Genomic DNA, 22,130 nt, shown 5'->3' with positions numbered 1-22,130 from the left:
CCGCACCACAGCCCGAGCCCCTCTGTTCCAACAGCAACCTCTTCCCACGCCTTGGGGGTCCCCTCAGGTCTCCTGCTTCTGCCTGTAAGAGGTGAGGCGTGAAGTCTTGGTGTGGAGGTAAGGATGGGTGAGGAGAAACGGGCCTGGGACAGTGACCAAGGCTTTCAGGCTGACCTGTGAAGCCCAGGAAACAGACGACTGGGGGGCACAGAGGCAGGGAGGGGCCACCTGCCCGGACATGACAGCCAGCCCTCCCCCGCTGTTAACTGTGTGTCCCGCACGACAAGGGCCTCTTCTCCAATGAGACAGCCCAGGAGCGGGGTCCCACAGTCCAGCCCAGGAAGCAGGGCTCCCAGGTCTCTCCTATAAGGGCCTGGCTGAGCAGAGGCTGCCGGGAAGGCACAAACGTGCCACTTTGCCAGCTCAGGGAGGCCCCAGAGGAAGAACGCCTTTGGTGGGGCGTCTGGACACTTGCTGGGTCAGTGAGGAAAGGAGGAGGCCGTGCAGCATCCTCTGGCCTGACAGGACAGAGCAGGGCAGAGCTGGAGGCCAGCCTGCGAGGAAGCCGGGTCAGGAGGCGTGGACGGGCGGCGCTGCCTTGCCATGTCAGCAGGAGGGGCCAGCCCAGGCCACGCTCTGGACCAGGAGAGACAGACCTGCAGCAGACTCCCAGGGGCCAGTGCTCCTTGTCACTGCCTGGTCCACGCCGGCGCAGGCCATTCTCTCCGGGAATTCAGTTTGGCCTGTCTGTCCGGCCAACCAAGAGGCCACGGAGGTTCTGTGGGCAGCCCAATACATCTCAGTGGCCTTTTTGGGGACTCCAATGTGTGTGATCTCGGGACACCCCGTCCACCAGCAGGGAACAGGAGTAAGGAGCAAACAGCAGCCCCCACCTGTGGGGCCTGACAGGGGCAGGAGATGGGGGAGTCACCACTGCAAAGCCTCCAGTGCTCCCAGCCCAAGTGCCTACCTCGGGGCTCTGACACAGGAAAACAAACCCATCGGCTAAACCACAGCGGTCAGGTTGCTCTGACCTGCATGCACCTCAACCCCTGTACAGCAGGAAGGCTGGTTTCCTGCAGCCCCAGGAGAGGAGATTTGGGACTGAGGAACTTTAGACATTTGGGGGTAAGGAACAAAGCTTGAGGGCATACCTCAGAAAGCCCCAAATGCACACGAAAAAAATGTGTTTCCCTGAAAATAAGACCTAGCCGGACAATCAGCTCTAATGTGTCTTTTGGAGCAAAAATTAATATAGGACCCAGTATTATATTATATTATATATTATAATATATATTATATATTATAATATTATATTATATTATATTATATTATATTATATCATATTATATTAAATAAGACCGGTTTTATATTAATTTTTGCTCCAAAAGACTCATTAGAAGTGATTGTCCTGCTGTGTCTTCTTTTCGGGGGAACACAGCAGACCTATATAGACGTTTGTGAATAAAAATAATAGGTTCTGTATATTTAATTTTCATTTACCATCCCATGGCTGGTCGAAAAGTTTGTAGGATCTCCCTGACAGCTTCAATCAGAAACATGCACACTTGTTTGGAAAGTTCACACACGCTGAGACACGTTACGTTGCTGTTTCTGGTCCTCCACACCAGTGTTCAATGCCTTTCCAATTCCATGACGTGGAATTTGCAGATCACCGCCTGCTCTGGCCCAGAGACAACAAGAACCTGGAGGAAACTGACTTGGCGAGGGCCCCCTGCCCCCTATTCCGGGGGACCAGTTCTGAGAGCTGACCCAAGGCTTCCTGCCTCCGTCCTCGGTCCTGAAGCATCGTCCACAGTGCCCACACCCACCTCCTCTTCCTCCCTCCTCTGTTCTCAAGCTCCGGTCCCCTTTCCCGAATCACCTTGAGCAAATGTCATGGGCTTTCCCACCTGGAGGAGCATGGCGGCTGGGGCTGCACGGGTACGTCAGTGATACCAACACCTAGACTTTATTAAGCACTTCCTGCATGCGTCCAAGCATCGCTCAGTACACTTCCTTACATTCATCTTCCCAACAACTCGATGAGACCGTCCTACAAATGAGGAAACCAAGGCACAGAGTGGCGAGACTGGCCCAAGGCCGTAGACAAAGAGTGGCAGGGCCAGAACTGGAATCCAGGCAGCCTGGCTCTAAATCCCACTAAATCCCAGCTCTTAAGAGGACAGTTCTCCTGGAACACCTCAAGAAGAAGAGGACTGATATTACCCTTCTTTTACAGGTGGGGAAACTGAGGCACCAAGGAGCTAATCGGCCCGGGGCCAGGACGTGGACCCAGTGGTTCTTAGAGCACGTGGAATATATAGCATATGGAAGCTGAAAGTCTTACAGATGACGTGACTGGGGCTGTCAGAGGGACCAAACGGCTTCTGGACTCAGAATCTGGGCGCTCCACATCTAGTTCCCACATGGAGCACGAGTACCCCAGAACCCCGCCCGGGTGGAGGGCTGGCCGCCCAGCTAGCAGATGGCGCCATCGGGGCTGCAGTCGGGAGCTATTCAAAGCCTCGTCTGGGGCCCAGCCACAACTGCACTCACTTGTGCTCCAAGGGACTCAGGACTGGGTGTCCCGTGGGGTGTCCCTGGTCCCCCCACGGCGTAGGAGATCCTGCACTTTCTCAGCTCCTGGGAAGGGGAGCTGGCTCCCGCTGCACCCCGTGGCACACACAACCATACTTCACCCTGCCCACAGGTGGCACGTCTGTGTCACTCCACTGTCACAGCTTCTTGTGGGGGCCCGAGAGCGCCTGCCTTTTATTAACCCTCCAGCTCCCTTTAAGTCTCTAGGTGTGCATGGGACCTCTCTCTTCCCATCACACTCCACTTAGGGGGACAGTGCCTCGACACAGATGCCAAATGTCCAGCAGCAAAATGACAGGTGGGAGGGTGCGCCATGCTGCTGCAGCCTGTCCCCACCCCACTAGCTTTCTGGGGGACACTGTTCTGGCCAGCGCCCTCCTGCCCCCACCTCCCCACTGACCCACCCTGGCAGGTACTGCCTACTCTGCAGGTTCAAGGATAAACTCATTAGGCCCTGAAACCTCAGCCCTGCAGACTAGGGTGAGGCAAGGAGGCATCACCCAGGTGCAAAATTTAAGGGGATGCCAGAAAACTCAGGAATCAAGATAAATAGTATCTTAATGCAATCTTTGTTTAAAAAAAAAAATTAAAAAAACTTGCAAAAATTCCTCAAATAGCAAAAACCCGACAGGGCGGGGATCAGGGTGAGGAGAGTGAGAGGCACGGCCGCCCATGGGCAGGGCAGGGGCCCATCGTTATTTAAAATGTGGATATTTGTTCATCGTGGAATTTTTTTTTTTGCATAAGTTTGATCTTTAAAAAGATGCTGCATTAAAATACTATTCATCTTGAGGCCTGAACTTTTTGGTGCCCCTTTAAATTCTGTGTCCCCGGCGAGTGCCTCACTTCCCTCGCCCTAATCTTGACCCTGTTCTTGCATCTGCCCTCCAACCACTAGGCGCCCACGCTGGCGACCTGGAACCCACGCCCTTACAAAGGGACTTTCCTGACCACCCTCCTGATGCCATCGGCGATTCCCGAGCTGCCTCTCCTGCTTTATTTTTTCTGTAACCCTCAACCACGTCTAACACGTCTTTGTTTATCTCTCATCTCCTCCCACCAGCACGTAAGCTTCAGGAGAGGATTTTTGTCTGTCTATCTGCACGTCACCACTGAATTCCTCGGTGCCTGGCACACAGCAGCGCTCAATGTTTCTTGAACAGACAGATATTCCTGGCATGGCACTCTTCCAGGAAATCTGGTCAGGCCCAGCTGAAATGGCTCCGGGGGGTCTGCTCTTGTCCAGCACCTTCAGCCTCCCCCCACCCCCACCTCTATCCCATCGTCCAGGCCACCATGTGCCAAACTGTGGGTCGTCACCCATTAATGGGTCCTGAAAACTATTTAGTGGGTCGTGACCAGCATTTTTTCTTTTTTTTCATTTAAGAATACATTCAATCTGCAAAAGGTGGAAAGAACTCAAATGCCCATCAGCAGATGAACAGATAAACAAAATGTGGTCCATCCACAATGGAATCTTACTCAGCTATAAAAAGGAGAAGCACGGACACGTGCTACAATATGAATGAATCCTTAAAACGTCACTCTCGGTGCAAGAAGCCAGGCGCAAAGACCATATATTGCATGGTTCCATTTCTAAGAAATGTCCAGAACAGGAAAACCTGTAGACAGAAAGTCCAAAGGGTGCTTAAGGCTGGGGAAGATCCAGGGACTAGGGAGACACAGCTGAAGGGCACGGGGATTCTCTCGGAGGCAATGCAACGGTCTCAAACTGGATGTGGTGAGAGCTGCGCAACTATTTCATGAATATACTAAAAACCATGGAACTGTTTACCATGTTTCCCCGAAAATAAGACCTAGCCGGACCATCAGCTCTAATGCGTCTTTTAGAGCAAAAATTAATGTAAGACCCGGTCCTACTTGACTATAACATAAGATCGAGTCTTATATAAGACCCAGTCTTATATAATATATAATATATAATACATAATACATAATATATAATATATAACACCGGGTCTTATATTAATTTTTGCTCCAAAAGACACATTAGAGCTGATGGTCCAGCTAGGTCTTATTTTCGGGGAAACAAGGTACTTTAAATGAGCGAATTGTATGGTACGTGAACTGCATCTCAATAAAGATGTTTTTTAAAAATAAGAAAAGCTCCCCCCTTCAAAAAAAGAAAAGAATAGTGAATCCTGGAGGGCAGTAGGCACACAGCAAAGGTGACAATTACTCCATGGAAATTTTATTTCATTTGCACACACACACACACACACACACACACACACATGCACGCACACAGACACCTATCTACACATACGGGAGCCCTGGTTTGTGGCATGACTTGTACTTCTCACTGGAAAGTATGGTCCCAATAAGTTTGAAAGATGCTCTCTGGGCAACATCAAAATTACGACTCCTGAAACCCAATAGCCCTTCACCTGCCTGAACCACTCTGCCCGCTTCAACACCTGGGTCTCCCATCAGCGCCTCCAAGAGGGCTCCACTTATGGGGCTGGGGGCTCTGGACTCAAACCTTCTGGACACTTGTCACGCTGCACTGCATGTGAGTGTTTCCAAGGCAGCATCCCCAGGACATTGCCTCGTCGAGTCCATCTCTGCCCATTCCCCTCTGGGGACAGCACCGGAACCAGGGCTGAGGCCGAGGGGCATGGATGGACGGTGCCATCATGGGCCATTCACTTCCCTGCACACCACCACCTCTGAACAAGCTGAGGGACCTGAAATACTTTACAGCAGGCTTTTCAAAAAAAAAAAAAAAAAAAAAAAAAAAAAAAATATATATATATATATATATATATATATATATATAAAGGAAAAAACAAAAACTCAAGCAGAACCATGGAAAATTTTTTAAGTTTTTAAAGTACCAAGCTCCCACAAAAGTATCAGGCTCAGATGGTTTCACTAGTGAATTCTTTAAAAGTTTCAACAGAGATGACTACACTGCTGTATAAAATGTTCCAGAACACAGGGGGAAAAAAAACGCATCCAAATTATTTTTGCTCAGCCAGCACAACACAGACACCAAAATAGATAAAAATAGCGCGTGCACACCAACCCCTCCCCAACATGCGAGAGACCAAGCCCACTTGTGGACATCCATGCAAAAACCTCATATCGCTACCTCGCTGTTGAAACCCAACTAAATTCCAATGGGTTGATGATTTCAGTACATAGAAATGAAACCATAAAAGTATTAGATGCAAACCCGAGCGAAATTCTTTTCTATAATTTTGGGCAACAGAAACCTCTAAAGAGGACAAGATCCAAAGAGAAAAAAGAAAAAAGAATAAACTTAACAATGTAAGGGTTAAAAAAAGAATCTCTTTTTGAAAGAGCACACTATAAATAAAATTAAAAGTCAACAACTGGGTAAAAGCACTTGTACCAGCTACAACAAAGGCGTACAAAGAACTTTAAAAAAAATAAATAAATAAATCAACAAAAGGAGTAACAACCTAACTGGAAAAATAATGAGCCAAGGATAAGAATAAGCAGTTCACAGGAAACCTAGGGCCCTGGGCCTGTGAATAGGAAAAGGTTCCCCCTCTGCTGAAGATGCACAAAGTAAAACACTAATCTGACAGCTTCCTACCCTCTCAGCCTGAGGCCAGGGGCGCAGGACCTCTGTGCTATTTGGGCTAAAAACTGGTGGAACCGCTTTGGAGGCCAACCTGGCAACACGGACCAAAATTTTACACACACACACATCCTTGATGCAGAAAGGCCACTCCTAAAGGTCTATCCGACAGTCACGCGTGCACACATAAAAAGGAGAGGGTGCCCTTGAAGCCTCGTTTATCACAGTGGAAAGCTGGACAAGAACGGGAGGTAGGAGCGCAGAGCCGCTGAGGACACAGCTGTCAGAAGAACGTGCAGGCAGCAAAGACACCCACGTGTATCGGATGGGAAGAACGGGAAGCCAGCTGCAGGAGTCCGGTTCCATTTGTGTTCTCAACAAGCCTCTAGGATACTTACACAGACCTCCCCACACGTGCCTGAAGGAGGACCTCTTCCCACCTGCAAAATCCAGGACAAGGCGCTGGCCTCCCTAGGGAAAGGGTGGGGTAGGGAGACAGACTTCCTTCCGAATTTCAAGTGATCTTTGTTTTTTCTCTTTGTTGCTGTTTAGAATCAGAGGAGGAAAAGGTAATGGGGACGGGGGAGCTGGGGGTGCAGAACACAGCATTTAGATACCCACCATGCCCTTTCTGCATAGGGGCTGTGTTTAGTTTTTGTTTATGTGCTTGTTTCACAAAAAACTGCCGGGAGCTGGAGCCCACACTGTCAGTCTTCCCGTGTCATCACTTTTATTCTACCCACACTGTGCCGACCAGAAAAGACTGACACGTCTGAGTCAGACGTGTCAGTCGGAGGCCCCTGCAGGGCGGAAACGGAAATGGGGCCCAGGAGGTCTAGGGACGAAGCCACGCCCCTCAGTCATCCCCCCACAAGTGGGCAAAGCCTCGGCTCTGACACTCAAATTCCAAGTTGTAAGGTCATTTTGGAAGGAGGGAAGAGGACTATGTGGCCTTCAGGGCCACTTCTGGTTCCAAGTCCTGGTCTCAGAACAGCACTGGACCAGACAGGGCTCCCTAGAGTTCTGGGATGCCACAGAGGTTGCCCAGTGGCAGCAGTGGGAAAGGGGAGGGGACCGAGTGTGGGAGGTCCGTGCAGCTGCTTCATCAGCCTGTTCATTTTAATGCCCCCGCCCCTGCTCAGAGAATGGACGCTCAGTCCTAGGCACGAGCTGTTTTTGCACCCCAGCTACAACCTGTAGCTGCTGGGATCCCAGGGGGCTCCTGTGCCACCCATAGAAAGCCACAGATCAGGAAAAGCCAAATCAGAGAAGACACAGAAGAGGAAGTCGTGCCACATCAGGCCAGTATGAACCACGTGGCACCCTCCAGGCCCACTGTGGGAAGCCGGGGTCTGGGTGGGGCTGTCCACACTTCAGAGCACTGGGTGGGGGTCTGAGCACGCTCTTCAGTGCTGAATGTGCCCTATGGCCACACCGCACAGAGTGTGGCTGTGCGGCCCAGGCGCATCCCCACACAGCGGCCCCATTGTGCCGACCCTCGCTCCCAGCAGCTGTCCTGGGCCCGGGAGGCTGTGGGTGCAGACAGCTCTCTTTCTGGCAGCTGCTCTGGCTTCCTAGGACGAGACCCTGGAGGCCTCGCCCAGCACCATGTGTCTGGGGGCCAGGTTCCATTCCCGGACTGGGTGGTCAGGGCCACAGCACCCAAAGCTGCAGGGGGGGCAGCGCGGAGACCCGCCTCCAGCGTCCGCCTCCTTGCCCAGCCCTCTCCCGCAGCTGTGCCCGCCCCTATGTCAGGCATTCTGCAGCTGCCAGGGTGCATTCCCAGATGGGCCCTCGTCCCTCCTCGCCACTGGGCTGGGCGTGGTAGGCAGCTGGGTGGGCCAGCGAGGGGTACTGGGTTCTTCCTCCTGAGCCCTGGAGCCCAGCTGCCCTCACTGCCCCCTACTCTGCCCCACCTTGAAGAAGACATCTGGGCCTGGCCACACCTCCAGCAGGACCCTCTGGTCCCCCTATAAATGGCGGCCTCCCTGCTTCTTACATAGGTGTGAGTGGGCCTCAGAGACAGCTCAGAGGAGTGCGCTTTTCTCAAGGCTCCAGCCACAACCAAGAACATTTCTAGATGATTTTAGTCAGAGAGAAACCCCATCGAGACACGTGCTCCGTCTGCCCCACCCCAATCTCATGCCACTGTCACAAGTGGCCCTGGTGCCACCGTGCAACGGGCACCTGGGGAGCTCGGGCCACCGTGGGCCAGCAGGCCCAACCCCCTCCCTCATTTGACAGATAGAGAAACTGAGGCAGGGGGGCAAAGTGAAATCCCATTGGGTACAGCCAGGACACGCCCAAGAACTCAGCGGAGCACTGGTCAGGGACGCCCCACTTGCCACCCTGGCCTCCCCCCTGGCCTCCCATGACCATCCAGAAACAGCAAAGAACCAGACCCACGAGTGAGCAACCAGTGCCCGCCTTATAAGGCAGCCTCGGGAAACTTGGCTGGTGTCAGCAGTGGAGCCAAAGGAGGTGGGGTCCTAGGGCGAGGCAGAGCTGGCGGCCTGCACCACAGACATGCTTCTGGGTTCTGCAGCCCAGCCCCACCCATAGCCACCCATGCAGAGGCGGGGGGGGGGGGGGGGGGGGGGAGGGAGAGCAAGGACCTGGGAGCGGAGGCACGACCATTCCCACCCAGAGGCCGGACCGAGAGAGGAGCAGGGACGACCCGAGGGACGATAAGGAGGGTGCCAGATCCAGGGATGGCAGGAGCCTCTAAACCAAGAACCCAGCGTGCCACAGTGCAGCGGGTCAGATCTGTGGGTTCCTAGCAGTCCCCGAAAGATCTGCCTGGGCCCTGGAGGGTCCCCTGCATCGGCCTGCTAGAGCCACAAAAAAGCCATCTCATCTTACTCCTCCAACATTATTTTACTGAGCACCTACTGTGTCCAAGTCACTTACTTGGTATCTTATGGGATTCTTAAAAAAAACGAAAAACAAAAACAAAAAAACAACAATCCTACCCTCAAGGCACCTAGAATCCAGTGCGGGGCATGGAGCAAATTCTGAAGAACATGTAGCAAACATTAAGAGTGGATATCTCTGGATTACAGATGAATTTTAGTTTCTTATTTCTATATTTTCTGAGTTTTAAAGAAAAGGTACTGTGAAAAGCTATTTTTACGTTAAAAATTCTAGCAGAGGAAAGAAGGTTCATACACAAACAATTTACATTGCAAGCCAAACACAAGGTATTATACATGAGAAAGATGCACGAAGGCATGGAGTCAGAGGAAGTGAGGCAACTTCCAGCCAGTGGAAGGGCTTCATGGAAGCAGTGCCATTTGAGCTGGGCTTTGAAGGATGCATAGGAGTTTTACGAGCAGTGATGTGACGAGAAGCTAGGTCATCATGGGTCAGACGGTCAGAGCAGAACCGCTGTGAGGAAAGGTGGCCTGTGAGAGACCATGAAAAGACCAGAGCAGGAGGGGCTGGGGATCAGGGAGATGGGAGCTGGGCAAGAGGGTAAATGGATCGTGGAGGCCCCCAGGTGAGTGAGTCGTGAAGCATTTCAATCGTGCCATGTTTAGGGAGGTCAACCTGGGAGCAGCTCAGCTGGGGTCACAGAAGACCCTGTCCTGCACCTGAAGCCACAATCCTGAAGGCTTCCTGGAGGCAGAGGCAGAGGGCACAGAGTTCCCTACCCCCAAATCCTTTGCCCCTGTGGTGCCAGCTGGCCCTCAGGTGCAAGGGACAGTGTGCCCACGAAGGGTTCAGAGCAGGGTCCCCAACTGGAAGGGTGGAAAGGGAAGGGAGAGCCAGGGCTGCAGGAGAGATGAACAGGAAGCGGGGCCCAGGGAGAACAGGATCTGCGTCTGGAGGGATTGGACCAGAGGAGGGGGACAGAGGAAGAAGCAGCCGGAGCTGGGGCTGGATGGGAACTCGGACCTGGGCCTCCAGAATCCCCTGCAGGGGATTCCGGGAACACTCCTCCATCAGGAAGGTCCAGGACCTTGGGCCTGGACGTCCGAGGCCAAGCAGGTCCAGGCCACATTCCCCAGCCCACAGGGGGCCTTGCCACCGCTCCCTACTCACTCCTCACAGCTCACTCCACAGTGACTTGCGGAACACTGTTGGAAGAGGAAAGATCCTCCTAAACTGTCATCCAAGTCCCATCCCCAAGTCCCCTCCCCGCACTGAGCATCCTTCCTCTTTGAGTGTCTGTCTAACCCCCGCCAGGTCCAACTGTGTCTGTGCAGCCTAAAGGTTCTCAACCTGTGAGGACTGGTCTCGGAGCCCCTCCCCACCCAGCCAGTAAGATGTGGGGGTCGGGGCACACGTGAGTTCACACATGTGTACACACGACTGGCACATACCCTGATCCCCAGCTCATGCTCAGGGACTCAGGATAGTCACTGGCCCCTCCAGGTGGAGCTGGACGCCCCTCTGTGTGGGCCTCTGTCTCCCCTCCTTTGTGGAATGCTTTTCTCTCCCCTCCTTTGCCTGGTTAAATCCTCCCCGCTCCATACCTTAGGGGGAGGGGCCTCGGCACGGAGAAGCCTCCCTGCACTGCTGCTCTGCAGGTCACCACCGTCCTGCTCCTGAGGTCCCGCTCGCTGAGCCAGGGCCGACCGAGCCATTCCTGCACACCCGAGGCTGTGCCCCGCCTGCCCGATGACCCAGGGCGATGCCACCCTGAGCAGACACGCCCCGCCCATCCCCCAGAGCCAGAACCACCGCCTCGCACATCCAGCACCAGCTGTCATCACGATCTGGACAGCCTGCTGATGACCATCTGCCCGACCACATCCTGTTTGACTAGGCTGAGCGTGAACACCTCACCCCAGGAGGGGGACGAATCCGGTGCCAAAGGCCCTGGACCAACAGAAGACTGTGAGGAAATGGCCTCCCGGCCACTCCCCAAATACTGGCAGTGCCTCCGTCCCGTCTCAGTGGGCGGCAGTGACTCTGCACGGTCAGGTTTAGGGAGATGGGACGGAGAACACAGGTCACGCACACCCAGGGCTGGAAGGGCCCCCCAAGGTCCCGCTACGCAGAGAGTGTGCCCCAGCCTGCAGGACATTCATCTCGGCCCCTGCCCCCACCCTGACCGCTCAATCAAACATTCCCTGGAACAGAACACAGCTGCACATCAGACACCCCCAACCCACGCAAGCCGAGTGCCCCTCGGGTCCCCAAGTCCACCGACCACTGGAAAATCCTCATTCAAAAAAGAAATCCAGAAAGAACTGAAAGCAGGGACCTGAAGAGATGTGTGCAAGACCATGTTCCCTGCAGCATTAGAAGGATGGAAACAGCCAAGTGGCCATCCACAGATGAACAGCTACGCAAATGTGGTCCCCCAGACAATGGAGTGTTATTCAGCCTTAAAAAGAGAAGGAATCCTGACACCTGCTACAACACAGATGGACCCTGAGGACATCATGCTACAGGAAGTAAGCCACTCACCAAAGGACAAATCCTGCAGGATTCCACTTATATGAGGGACCCAGAGTGGTCAGATTCGTAGAGACAGAAAGAAGAACGGACGTTGCCGGGGCTGGGGGTGCGGGTGGACAGTTTGTGCTAAACGGGGACAGAGTTTCAGTTTCGAAGAAGGACAAGTTTTGGAGCTGGGTGGAAGATTGCACAACTATGTGAAGGTACCTAACGCCACTCGAGTGTACACTTAAACAGGGTTCAAAATGGTCAATTTTATGTTATAGGCATTTTACTGCAATTAAAAATAGTCATTTTGAAAAGGTAACTCAAAACACCCCAGGATATTCTGTCTGCCCAACCCAAAGAACTTGGTGCGCCTGGGGGAGGTGGGGGGAGACCATTCAGTGCAAAACCCCACGAGGGCAAGGACCCCTCCTCCCAACGGAGGCCTGGGCCTGTGCCAGCCACTCGGGGCTGCCTGCCATTCCTGAGCAGGAGCCAGCCCCACCCGGCCGCGCCCAGCTACCACTGCAGTGTGAGAGCCCAGCGTGCGTGCGTGCGTGCGCCTCAAGCCCATCCTCCTGCCCCTACACCCCCACAGGAGCCTGCTTCGTCCTCACTTTCCAGGCTGCCAGTCCCCCGCCCTCCTGGGCTCACACAGCAGAGGTTCCACAGCAGCACAGCCCACGCTGACCAATAAAGAGGGCCCCTCAAAATCCAGAGGTCCCTTTCAAAGTCTGACTCAAGTCCAACGTGCTACACCTTGGTCTGTCCCCTGAGGACAGATCTTCCAGTGCCCCCCCCCCCGTACCTTTAAACACTCATCCGTGCTCTCAGGTCTCCACGGAAGTATATGGCCCCCACCCCCAATTCGGCCAAGACTCCATGGCAAAGCTAGTTCCCGCCCCCATCACCACACCCACCACTTTGCTACTCACCCTCCTGGCTCCTGGGTGGGGCCTCAGCCGAGGGGGGCTGGGGCTTGGGCTCCAGCCTGCTCTGCAGCTGAGACATTGGGGAGGGTTCTGAATTCTCCAGGGTCTGGGCTGGAATGGGGGAGGCGGGCGCCTCAGCTGGCTTGGGCACCTGGATCTCAACCCTCTTGGGGACAGTGTCGGCGGTGGGGGCAGCGGGCACCTCGGGGGCCTTGGAGGCGGGGGTCTCCATCCTCCGGTGGGCTGGCTCCGGGGGCTTCACTATGGTGATCTCCGTCCTCCGAGGGGTGGGCTCTGGCGTCTTGTGGCCCAGCGCCTCGGCCCGCTTGAGCCCAAACCGCGACGGCCCGGTGGCGCCAGCGTTCTCCACCTGCTTGGACGAGATGTCAATGGAGAGCTCCGTGCGCCGGGACACGGGCTCGCCCTTGGGCCCCGAGAGCTCGACCCTTCGCAGGGCGGCCTTGGGGGAGCGCTGGCTCAGGGAGTCTACATGGCGGGCGCTGGGCTCTGAGTTCTTCACACCCAGGTCCTGGAACTTCTGGGTGGAGCTGGCCACAGTGGCCCGGAGCAGGGGCGTCTGCACCCTCCGGGGAGGGGTGGAGTTGGGCGTCTCGACCTCCTCGACCTCAAAAGATCTCTTCAAGGCTGCAAGACAAAGAAAGGAGGATGTGATGAGTGGATATCCTGCTTATGGTGAATGCCGGAAGGTAGCTGGCAGTGAGGGCCCCGTGGAAGGCCCTTCACAACTCAGAAAGGAAAGGGGACAGCCCCACTGTACTGGGGGACGCAGAGGCTCCAGCAATCATGTGTTCTGGGCGAGAAAGAGAAAAGGCTGGAGCCTGGAGGACGCCGGCCTCTCTGCCCTGCCATGGCCACGGCGTCGACCCGCCAGGTACATTTTCTATCAGATGTTCAGGCTCAGGGGTGCCTTTGTCTTGTCGTGGCTTCCTGTACCCTTCCCTCACCTCCACCCAACGCAGACACCATCAGCAAACGCACCAATGTGGGGGCACATCCCCAGTACCAACAGCCACGACCATGACCAAGCAGAATCACGATGGGGATGACATCATCGTATCAGTGACAGCATGACAGCCAGGCACCATCACACGGACTCCTCACAGGAACCTGATGGTGCAAATAATGCTGTTCTCCCTTGGTGCAGACGGGGAAACTGAGGCCCAGGTGCTTAAGCCATGTGCCCGACGGCAGGGAGAGCGAGCGGCAGAGCCAGAAGACGCGTCTGTTCGACTCCAAGGCCAAACGTTCTCACACGTGGTTGTCCAGTTTCTGCTGGGATAACGTGGAGCCCCAGCGTGCTCCATGCCCCCGACCTTCTCACCCTTCCCCTCACCCTTGGCTTCCATCTGCCTCCATCCTGTACCACTTGCCGCAGCCAGACCTGGGCGCCTGCGGGATACTGACCATCTGACTCCTACGCCACAGGCTAGTGTTTCCCCCTGGCCCCCCGCTGTCTCCACCAGGATCTGCTCCCTCCCAGGTGGTGGGGACAGTGCCTGGGGAGCCACCATCCCACAGTCCCTGCAGCCTGGCTCCAAACAAGAACCAGCTGCTCCAGTTATAAAGACCAGAGGCGGAAGGGGCCCACGTGGCAGGAACACGCACCAGCTCCTCCCCGGCGGGGCCCACAGCAGGCCCAGTGTCACCCCAACGACTCCCCACCTCTCTTCACCAGGCCCTGGAGCCAAGGAGTTCATGGAACCCCACGATTTCCACCCCTGGCCTGAAGCTGGTCCCCAGCCCCCAACAACAGCTCACCAGGGTCATTCTTAGCGGCCTCTTCCTCCCGTCTTCTTTCCTCCAAATTCCAACCCAGTTCTCATCTCTGCCCACAGACAACACTTCTGAAGACCAGGGCCTGGTGGGGGCTGAGTGGGTGGGTGGGTGGCCAGGGGAGAGCGTGATCTTAAGGCGGGAGTGGAAGGTAGCACGGGAGACCCTGTCCCTGACACCTGCTGCCTGAACTACTGTTCCCCAGACGTGGCACTCCTGTCGGACCCTCTCTAAGCCCCGGGCACACCTCCCTTTTGATGGACAGGACACAAAATCCTGGGTTGCAAAGCTCAACCATCCCAGAGACCCAGTAGGGATGTCCTCAGGGGTCGGGGCTGTATGGATTGGGGGGCTGGCATGTCACCTTGCACCCCATCTCAGGGACACGCCTGCTGCTCAGCTCTGTTGCTGCCACACAGGCTTGTGGGCCCCGTGTGGTCAGAGCTTTGGACTGCAAGAGAACCTGGAAATCTGCATTGTTTTATATGCTGTCTCCTGGTTTTTAGATGCTGGCACAAACAAAGCAAAAGGAGCCTTGAAAAACACCGTACAGTCACACAAAATCACATCCACAGGCTGCATTCGGCCTGAGGGCCCCACCTGTGCCCTCTGTTTGATCATGTGGCCGAGGGTGGCAGGGTCCTGAGCCAGTGCTGGGACCCCAACAAGATGCAGGCCCGCCTCTCCACGGGCAGCTGTCCACCAAGACAACCGCAGAGGGCGAACCACCCGTTGCTAAGCCCGGTGCCTGTCCAATGGGCCAGAAAGTCCAGACTGGTGTCCACATGGTTCCCAGGTCTAACCCTGCTTCAAGAGCACTATCCAAACTGTCCCCAAACGGTGGCTCTTCTGTCTGTGAGCGCCCTAAGGGAGGGGTCCACCCCGCGCCCCTGCGGCACAGGCATTTCCAGGTCTCCTTATTGGTTCCTGGGGGCCATGCCGGAGAACAGGAACTAGGTGGAGGACAGCCTTTCCCAGGTTTGCCTGGGAGAATAAGACCCCGACTCACAATTTAAGACCCTGCACCAAAGCAAAGCCCTCCTGGCTGGACTCGGGCATCTCAGCCCAGAGACGGCGCTGAGCTGGAACCAGCCCCACACACAGATGCCCGCTGAATGACGTGGCCTCGCCCGGGGGCTTTCCTTCCACTGGACATAGTCTTCCCAGCTGACCGCTCACCACCCGGACCCTGTTACCTGTGCGGACCGTCCAGCTGTATCATCTACCCAGGCAGGGACTGTCCAGCATCACGCATCCCATTAGCTCTGCGCTCCAAGAGAACAGGGGCTGTTCCCACCGTCAGGCCAGTGACCGCTCAGCAAACGTCATTTGTCCAGGTTGTTCTTGATGGTCTATGCCATCCCCCAAATCAGCACCCTCCTCCTGAGTCCCCCAAAGCCAGGCTCACACTGGCTCCTCCCACAGCCTGCCTTGGGCTCCGAACTTCACATCACTCCCTCCCCATGTCATCCAGGCCATGTCAGGACTTCAGGGGCTGTGTTTGCGTCCCTGGGGACAGAACCTGATGTCCTCTCCTGCATTACACCACGAGCCAGCTCTCTATTCCGTCCTGGGCCTCAGGACCTGCTTCTTTACACAACTTAGAGGCTGGTTTAAATTGTGGGCACGGAGCCCTGGGGAGCCCCGAGAGAAGGGGCTTCCGGAGCAGGGAGGCACCAGGTCTTCACCCCCATTTCAGCCCGAGAAGCTCCACTTCCCCTAAGTCTGCAGTGGGTTGAATAGTGTCCCTCAACAGAAATGTCCGAGTCCTAACCCCCCGGAACCTGCGATGTGACCTTATTGGGAAATAGGGTCTATACAGACGTGGTTACAGTCAGGATTCGCGATGAGATCATCCTGGATTTCGGATGGGGTCTAAATCCTATAAGTGCCCATAAGAGATGGGGGTCGGGGGGGGGGGTAGAATGTGAGACACAGACACACGGAGAGGCCGTGTGAAGACGGGCAGAGGCTGGAGTGACGCGGCCCCAAGCCACGAAACACCTGGGGCCACCAGAAGCTACAAGGGACAAGGAATGATTCTTCCCTTAATCTTTAGGAGAGCATGTGACCCTGCCCACACCTTGATTTTGGACTTTTGGCCTCCAGACAGTGAGAGAATCGATGTCTATTGCATAAGCCACACAGTGTGTGGTGATCTGTTATTGCACCCCAGGAAGTTAGTCTTCCCAGCTGACGGCTCCATCAGAAGGAGCAGACCTCTGGGCTACAAGACCGTCAGGGGCCCTTCCCCTGGTGGTCACCTTGCTCCTCACATCAGCCCCTATCCAGTCCCAACCACACTCAACAAACGTCCAACCAATGGACCAACAGAAAGAAGCACGGCCGAGCGACTCCAGGACTACTGTGCCCAGAAACCCAGAGGAGGAAAAGCTGCCTCCTTCACCCTTTCCTGGACTCACACAAAACCTCAGATGGCGGGAGAAGTCGGATCTGGACGAAACAGATCATTTTTAAGGCAGGCTTTGCAAGGGACGCCCTGTACACACCCCACGGAGGATGTCGTGACACGACAAGAACCCAGCTGGGAAAAATTAGAAGCCGGCTTGTCACAAAGCTGGCAGGACAGGGTCCTCCAGCATCTCCTCCCCCATCGGGGTCCTGCGCACACACGCACAGCCACCCTCCTTGGAAACACCCCCTCCAATCCCCCCACAGGCGATGGTGTAATCTACTCACTTTACTCAAACCCCCCACCCCATGGAGGCAGAGGCGGCCAAGGGGTGTCCACATGCAGCCACGGAAGCCAGCAAGAGTGCTTGTGAGCTTGTGGTTTTGCAGATTTGAGACTCCCCTGTGACATCGGATCTGATGACCACCTGGGCAGCGCAGTGGGGAGCGCGACCAGGATGCCTCCCCTTTTGTCTGCAGGAAGTTAATGCAGCCAGAAGGCATGCAAGAGATCCTGGGTGGACAAACTGGGTTCCTGTGGAGCACCAGACAAATCATGGCCCCATGGTACTGGGAGGGGCCCAATACCACCCCCATAGGGCAGGAGGTACCCACCTCTGCTTACACCGCTTCTGGAACAAGGTGGCCCCCTCAAAGCCAGGGGCAAACCCCAAATGCTCCCCAACATGCACCGAGAGCCTGACGGCCGTCTGTGCGCTGTGGGCCACGCCTGGGACTTTATCCCAAGGAGATAATCAGAAGAACAGAAAGATTTATTGTATGAGAGTATTTGCATCAGCCATTAAAACAGCAAACGCCGGAAACAACTCGGGTTTCCATAGATTTTCTACACCCATATGCCGAAGTCCTACAGTCATCAAGTTCTGAAGATGAGAAATGCTGAGAATATGTAGTAAAAGTAGCAGAATACAAGATGTACGTATGTAAAGATTTTATCTCACACATACGTGCAGCACGCACGCACGCAGAAAACGGCTGTCTCTGGATGGAATTACTGTGGGTGGTTTTCTCCAGGAGACGCTCCTGCCTTTTCCAAACAGGCTACACGAAATGTAGGTCACTTAGTATTTTCAGGGGATAAAACCTTCAGGACTGTTTTTAAAAAGCAAACCTGGCTGAGAAGAGGTGGAGGCTGTGGCTGCTTGTGCAGGCCGGCCGGCCCAGGCCTTCCCCCAAAGCCCAGCCCCCGAAGTCCAGTCCATGGAACACAGGAACACCTACAGTCACAGCTGCAAACCTTCCTGCCTGCCCCGCCCATGGGGGGTGGGGGGTTGAAGCAGGAGCAGCTGGGTTCTGGGGCTGTTTAAGGAGGAATGTGCCTGCATACAAGGAGCCATTGTGAAGGCCTCAGCTCTGACCGCAGGCCGCCAGCAAACCTCTCCCCACTCCCCAAACACTTCCTGGTGCAGGCAGCGGGCCTGGGCAGGGGATACTGGGCGAGCCACAAAAGCCCTGCTCCAGCCTGAGACAAATGTCATCCAAGGAAATGCTAGAGACAAGGTCAGGGCAAACCCACGTGCAGCCCCCATAGGAGGGGCGTTGTGACCGCTGCCCCGCACGGGTCCAATTCCGGCTCAGGCTCCAGGAATGCCAGCTCTGGTCCAACTGAGTCTCTTCCAGGCAGCAGTAAAGCAGGTTCTGTCCCCGAAGAAACAGTGGCCACTCAGGAGCCAGGGTCAGGCCCAGGCAACCCAGAGGGATGGTGCCAGGCTCCCTGCACTGAGCCTACCGCAACCCCACCCCACAGGTGACTGCAGGCCGTTGGAGCGAGGCCAGGAGCATGTGTGACCGCTGGGGTCAGTGGGACAGACGCAGGCCGGCTCTCGCTCTCCTGTGAGCCCGAGTCTTGGTGTAGCCTCTGGCTTTGAGTGGTGGGGGTTGGCAGGGCCTCAGGGGTGGCAGAGCAGGTCTGGCTGTGGGACAGGGAGCAGGCAGCATGGAAGACAAACGAGGAACCAGGTGGTGCCCGTGCAGCAATTACTACAGTCGTCGGTGTAGTTACCATCTGTGCGTGGGCACCCCATGGATACGTGGTCACCCCCCCACAGATGGCCAAGGCTGCAGGTGCCCTGTCCCTGTCCATGACACCAGCGGCCAGTTTCTGCCGCTCTGCTGGAGGGCCTCTCCTGGTGGCCATCTGGTGTTCCGGAAGGGAAGACGGGGAGGAGTAACACTGCTCCCCACACCAGCAGCTCAGGCGGGACAACTCTGGGGCCCGTGGTGCAGAGCCCCCAGCGCCCCCAGGGGCTGAGCTCCAGCCCCGCATGGACCCACCGTACTTGGTGATGCGCCTCACAGGCCACCCACCTCTCCCTCCGTCTCACTCCCACTCGGGCAGGACAGCGATCCCCTGGCACTTGAATCCCTGTCTCAGGAGCTGCCTCTGGGGGCTCAGTGGCAGGCTGGGAACAGAGAGGAGGATGCAGATGGGAAAGTGGAGGAAGGGTGTCCTCAGGAAGCAAAACAGTCCAAAAGGAAGTCGGAAAACAGCAGTGTCAGCATCAGCCAGCTGGCCCTGGGCGTCCCACAGAGCAGCACGTTTGTTTATCAACAAAAGGCCAAGTCCAAATAAAAGAAGAGAAGATGGAGTGCGCTGGCACCCTCTGCCCTCTCCCTCTGTTCCCCAAAGCCAGCCTGGCTGGGCCACAGGGCCAGACGCAGCCTAAGAACCTAAGCACGGTGTCCAGTGCCAGCCCCATTCTACCCCAGGCTCCAGCTCAGGGTCTGGGACCTTGTAGTGACCAAGGGCTGCTGGCTGCCCTGGGCTTACCTGCCCATGCAGCCGGCTGAAGGTGGCCTGGGGGAGGGGGCAGTGGGCACACAGCCCCTGCTCACTGGCCCTCCCACCAGACGCAGGCCAGCATTTCAGCACCCGGTACCGTCTCACCAAGGGTCTGGCCTGTGCCCCCCAGAAAAGGGCGAACCAGGTGACCCATTTCCACTTAGCCCCAGGGGAGTGTGCAGGGGGACCCAATAGTATCCCTGAGACTCACCAGGGGTCTCTATGCCCAGAGAAGCCACCCCACACACACGGTTATTTTGATGACTCTTTCTTTGTGTGTTAGGAGGCATGGCCTTCTCTGATGCCCCGGGCCTGGGAGACCTGGGCCCTCCAGGGTCCTCCCTGCTCATCACAGCCCCCACCCAGGAGGCCTGGTCGCGGCCTGCGGGCTCTGGATCAGCGATGTGAGAACGAGCAGGTCTGACATGCCTGCCGGTTGGGGTTGGGTTTCCCAGCCGGGGCCAAGAGAAACAAACAAGCCCCGTCCCTCCTTCCCCAGGCTGCAGAAGTAGCTGTGCCACTGTGGTAGGGGGACCTGCCACGCAGCTTATGGGCACAGTAGCCCGTTCCTGCCAGCAGCATTTTCAGGCACAAATAGAGTGCAAAGGCCGGAAGTGCAGAGCCAGTGATCCCGGCCCTCAACTCAGGACAAGACCTCCAGCTACGGGCAGGGAGCCCAGAGCAGCTGCGGTCAACAGCTGGCCCTTGGGATCCCAGAGCTTCTCTTATTCCCCAAGTTCATTATGTTACTTTCTCTCTGGAAAAAGCTCTCTAGCAACCTGGCAAGTGAGGACATAGGCAGAACCAGCTCCAGCTCCCAACTCCCAGCCGGCCCTCCCCAGTCCCACCGGCCATGCAGTCCAGTCCCCTCAGAATGAGACCAGAGGTCCTACCCGATGCTTTTACAATGGTTTCCAGATTCTGCTCTGCTGTCTGCAGGACAATGGTGGGACAGTGCACCTGGCACATCCCAGCTCACACCTGCTGTCCCACTGTCATTGTCCCAATGGGGCCAATATCTGGTCACCCTACCTATGGAAGATTACCTCCCCCCACCAGAGAAGGGTCTTAGAGTGATGGCTCCAGAGATGGGGGAGCTGGCTCAGAGCTGAGACTCTGGAAGCATCACAGGACGTAGCGACTTCTGCTTCAAGAAATCCCTCTGCACAGCGTACAAAGGGGGCCCCAATAAATGCTCTGAGGGAGCCACTTCCCGGGTCTGGGGACTCCTTCAAAAGCCCCCGAGGGCAACCTCACCCAGAGGATGGCCTCTCTGGGCTTGCTTCCACCACCTGCCCTGCGCCCTGGGTTCTGGCGTCCAGGCAGACTTCAAAAGCCACCCTAAGAGGCTGGACTTCCTTTTTTCTTGACTAAATTAAAGTGATGGGAACATGAGCACATGTGGAACGACCTGTTGCAAATGGCCTGGTCTCGTAGTCCCTGTCCCTGCCCCCCCCCCACCCTGTCCCTTAACCCAGCTGTTGGCTCTCTCCACTGAGAAGAGACAGAGCAGGGAAGTGGGCTGGAGGCTCAGGCAGGCGCCAGCTCAGAGATGCAGGTTAGGTGGGGGAAGGGCGTCCTGAGCCAGAGTGAGGAGGAGGCCTGGACCTCTTCCTGAAAGGCCCGAGGCGGCCTAGGCACAGCCCGCCTGGAGAGGAGGAGGAGACAGCTGACCTTTCAGGCCTCCACAGGTGAAAGGTTCTCTGATAAATGGCAGTCCCTGGGAGGTGACTGACTGCAAAATCTGAGATCACAGGCCCAGCTCAAAGGTTCTGGCCCTGCCCCCCACAGACGGTCCCCACTGCCTTCTCCACTCACTCCAGCTCCTCCAAACATACCTTTTCCCAAATCGGGGGGCCCTGTGAGTGCTACTCCTTGAGAGTCCCCCGCCCCCTGCACTACGGAGCAAGGCTCATGCAAACGCTGTGGGCTCTGAGCCCGTGCAGACCAGGAGCCAGGGACCCTCAGGAACGCACCGGCCAGGCCTGTGGGTAGGTGACAGTCCAGCCTCCTGGTGGAGCGACTCTTCCCTTCTCTGTTCTGTTCTCAGCCCAGCAACATGGGTGGTGGCCACTCCCATCAGCCCGGCCAGAGGAACCTTCATTCTTCACCCCACTGATCACTGGGGGAAATGGTAAACGCACTTAAAATATCCAAACGGCACCTAACACCAGGGGCCACTTGGCCCAGGTGGAGCCGTCCATCCTTCACACCATTTGCAGAGGGAGGTCAGAGGGCCAGATGGGGCTCTCCGTGTTGTGGCCTGGGGGCAGGCAGCAGGCAGGCGCTGCCCGGGCCAATTTGATCTTCAGCCTAATTACAGGGACAGTGACCCCGGAGGAGCAGAGTTCAGGCCCCGGTCAGAGCAGCACCCAAGAGTCCAGCTCCGCCCCAGGCTTCCCGGGGCTTCCCGAGGACTGGAGTGGCAGGGGGCGAGGCATAAGGAGGGGATCACAACGGCAGGACCCAAAACTGGCCACGCTGGGCTGGACAGGGGAGTGGAGCCTCAGTGACCACTAAACGCTGCATGCATCAAGACGGACTTGGGGGTTTGGGTTCTGTGGACCCTGAGGGTGGAGTGGACCTGGTCTCTGTCCTCAAGGACACAAGGGGTTTGGCAAAG

The 22,130-nt window shown here is 56.1% G+C and overlaps 1 protein-coding gene across 6 annotated transcripts in view; it reads right to left on the bottom strand.

The window, feature by feature from the left end:
- SEPTIN9 (septin 9) overlaps positions 1 to 22,130 on the bottom strand; it is a 155,870-nt gene that overhangs the window by 60,806 nt on the left and 72,934 nt on the right. For 4 of the 6 annotated variants that reach the window (XM_033091824.1, XM_033091825.1, XM_033091828.1 and 1 more), the window contains one exon: positions 12,502 to 13,143. In XM_033091824.1, the coding sequence (XP_032947715.1) occupies positions 12,502 to 13,143 (642 nt within the window). Of the gene's footprint in view, positions 1 to 10,650; positions 10,761 to 12,501; positions 13,144 to 17,319; positions 17,408 to 22,130 lie in introns of those variants that run through there. The other 2 variants (XM_033091826.1, XM_033091831.1) reach the window with 2 other exon arrangements.

The sequence above is a fragment of the Rhinolophus ferrumequinum genome, chromosome 21 (genome assembly GCF_004115265.2).
Source record: "Rhinolophus ferrumequinum isolate MPI-CBG mRhiFer1 chromosome 21, mRhiFer1_v1.p, whole genome shotgun sequence".
NCBI lineage: Eukaryota > Metazoa > Chordata > Mammalia > Chiroptera > Rhinolophidae > Rhinolophus > Rhinolophus ferrumequinum.
This window is presented reverse-complemented; position numbering and strand designations above follow the sequence as displayed.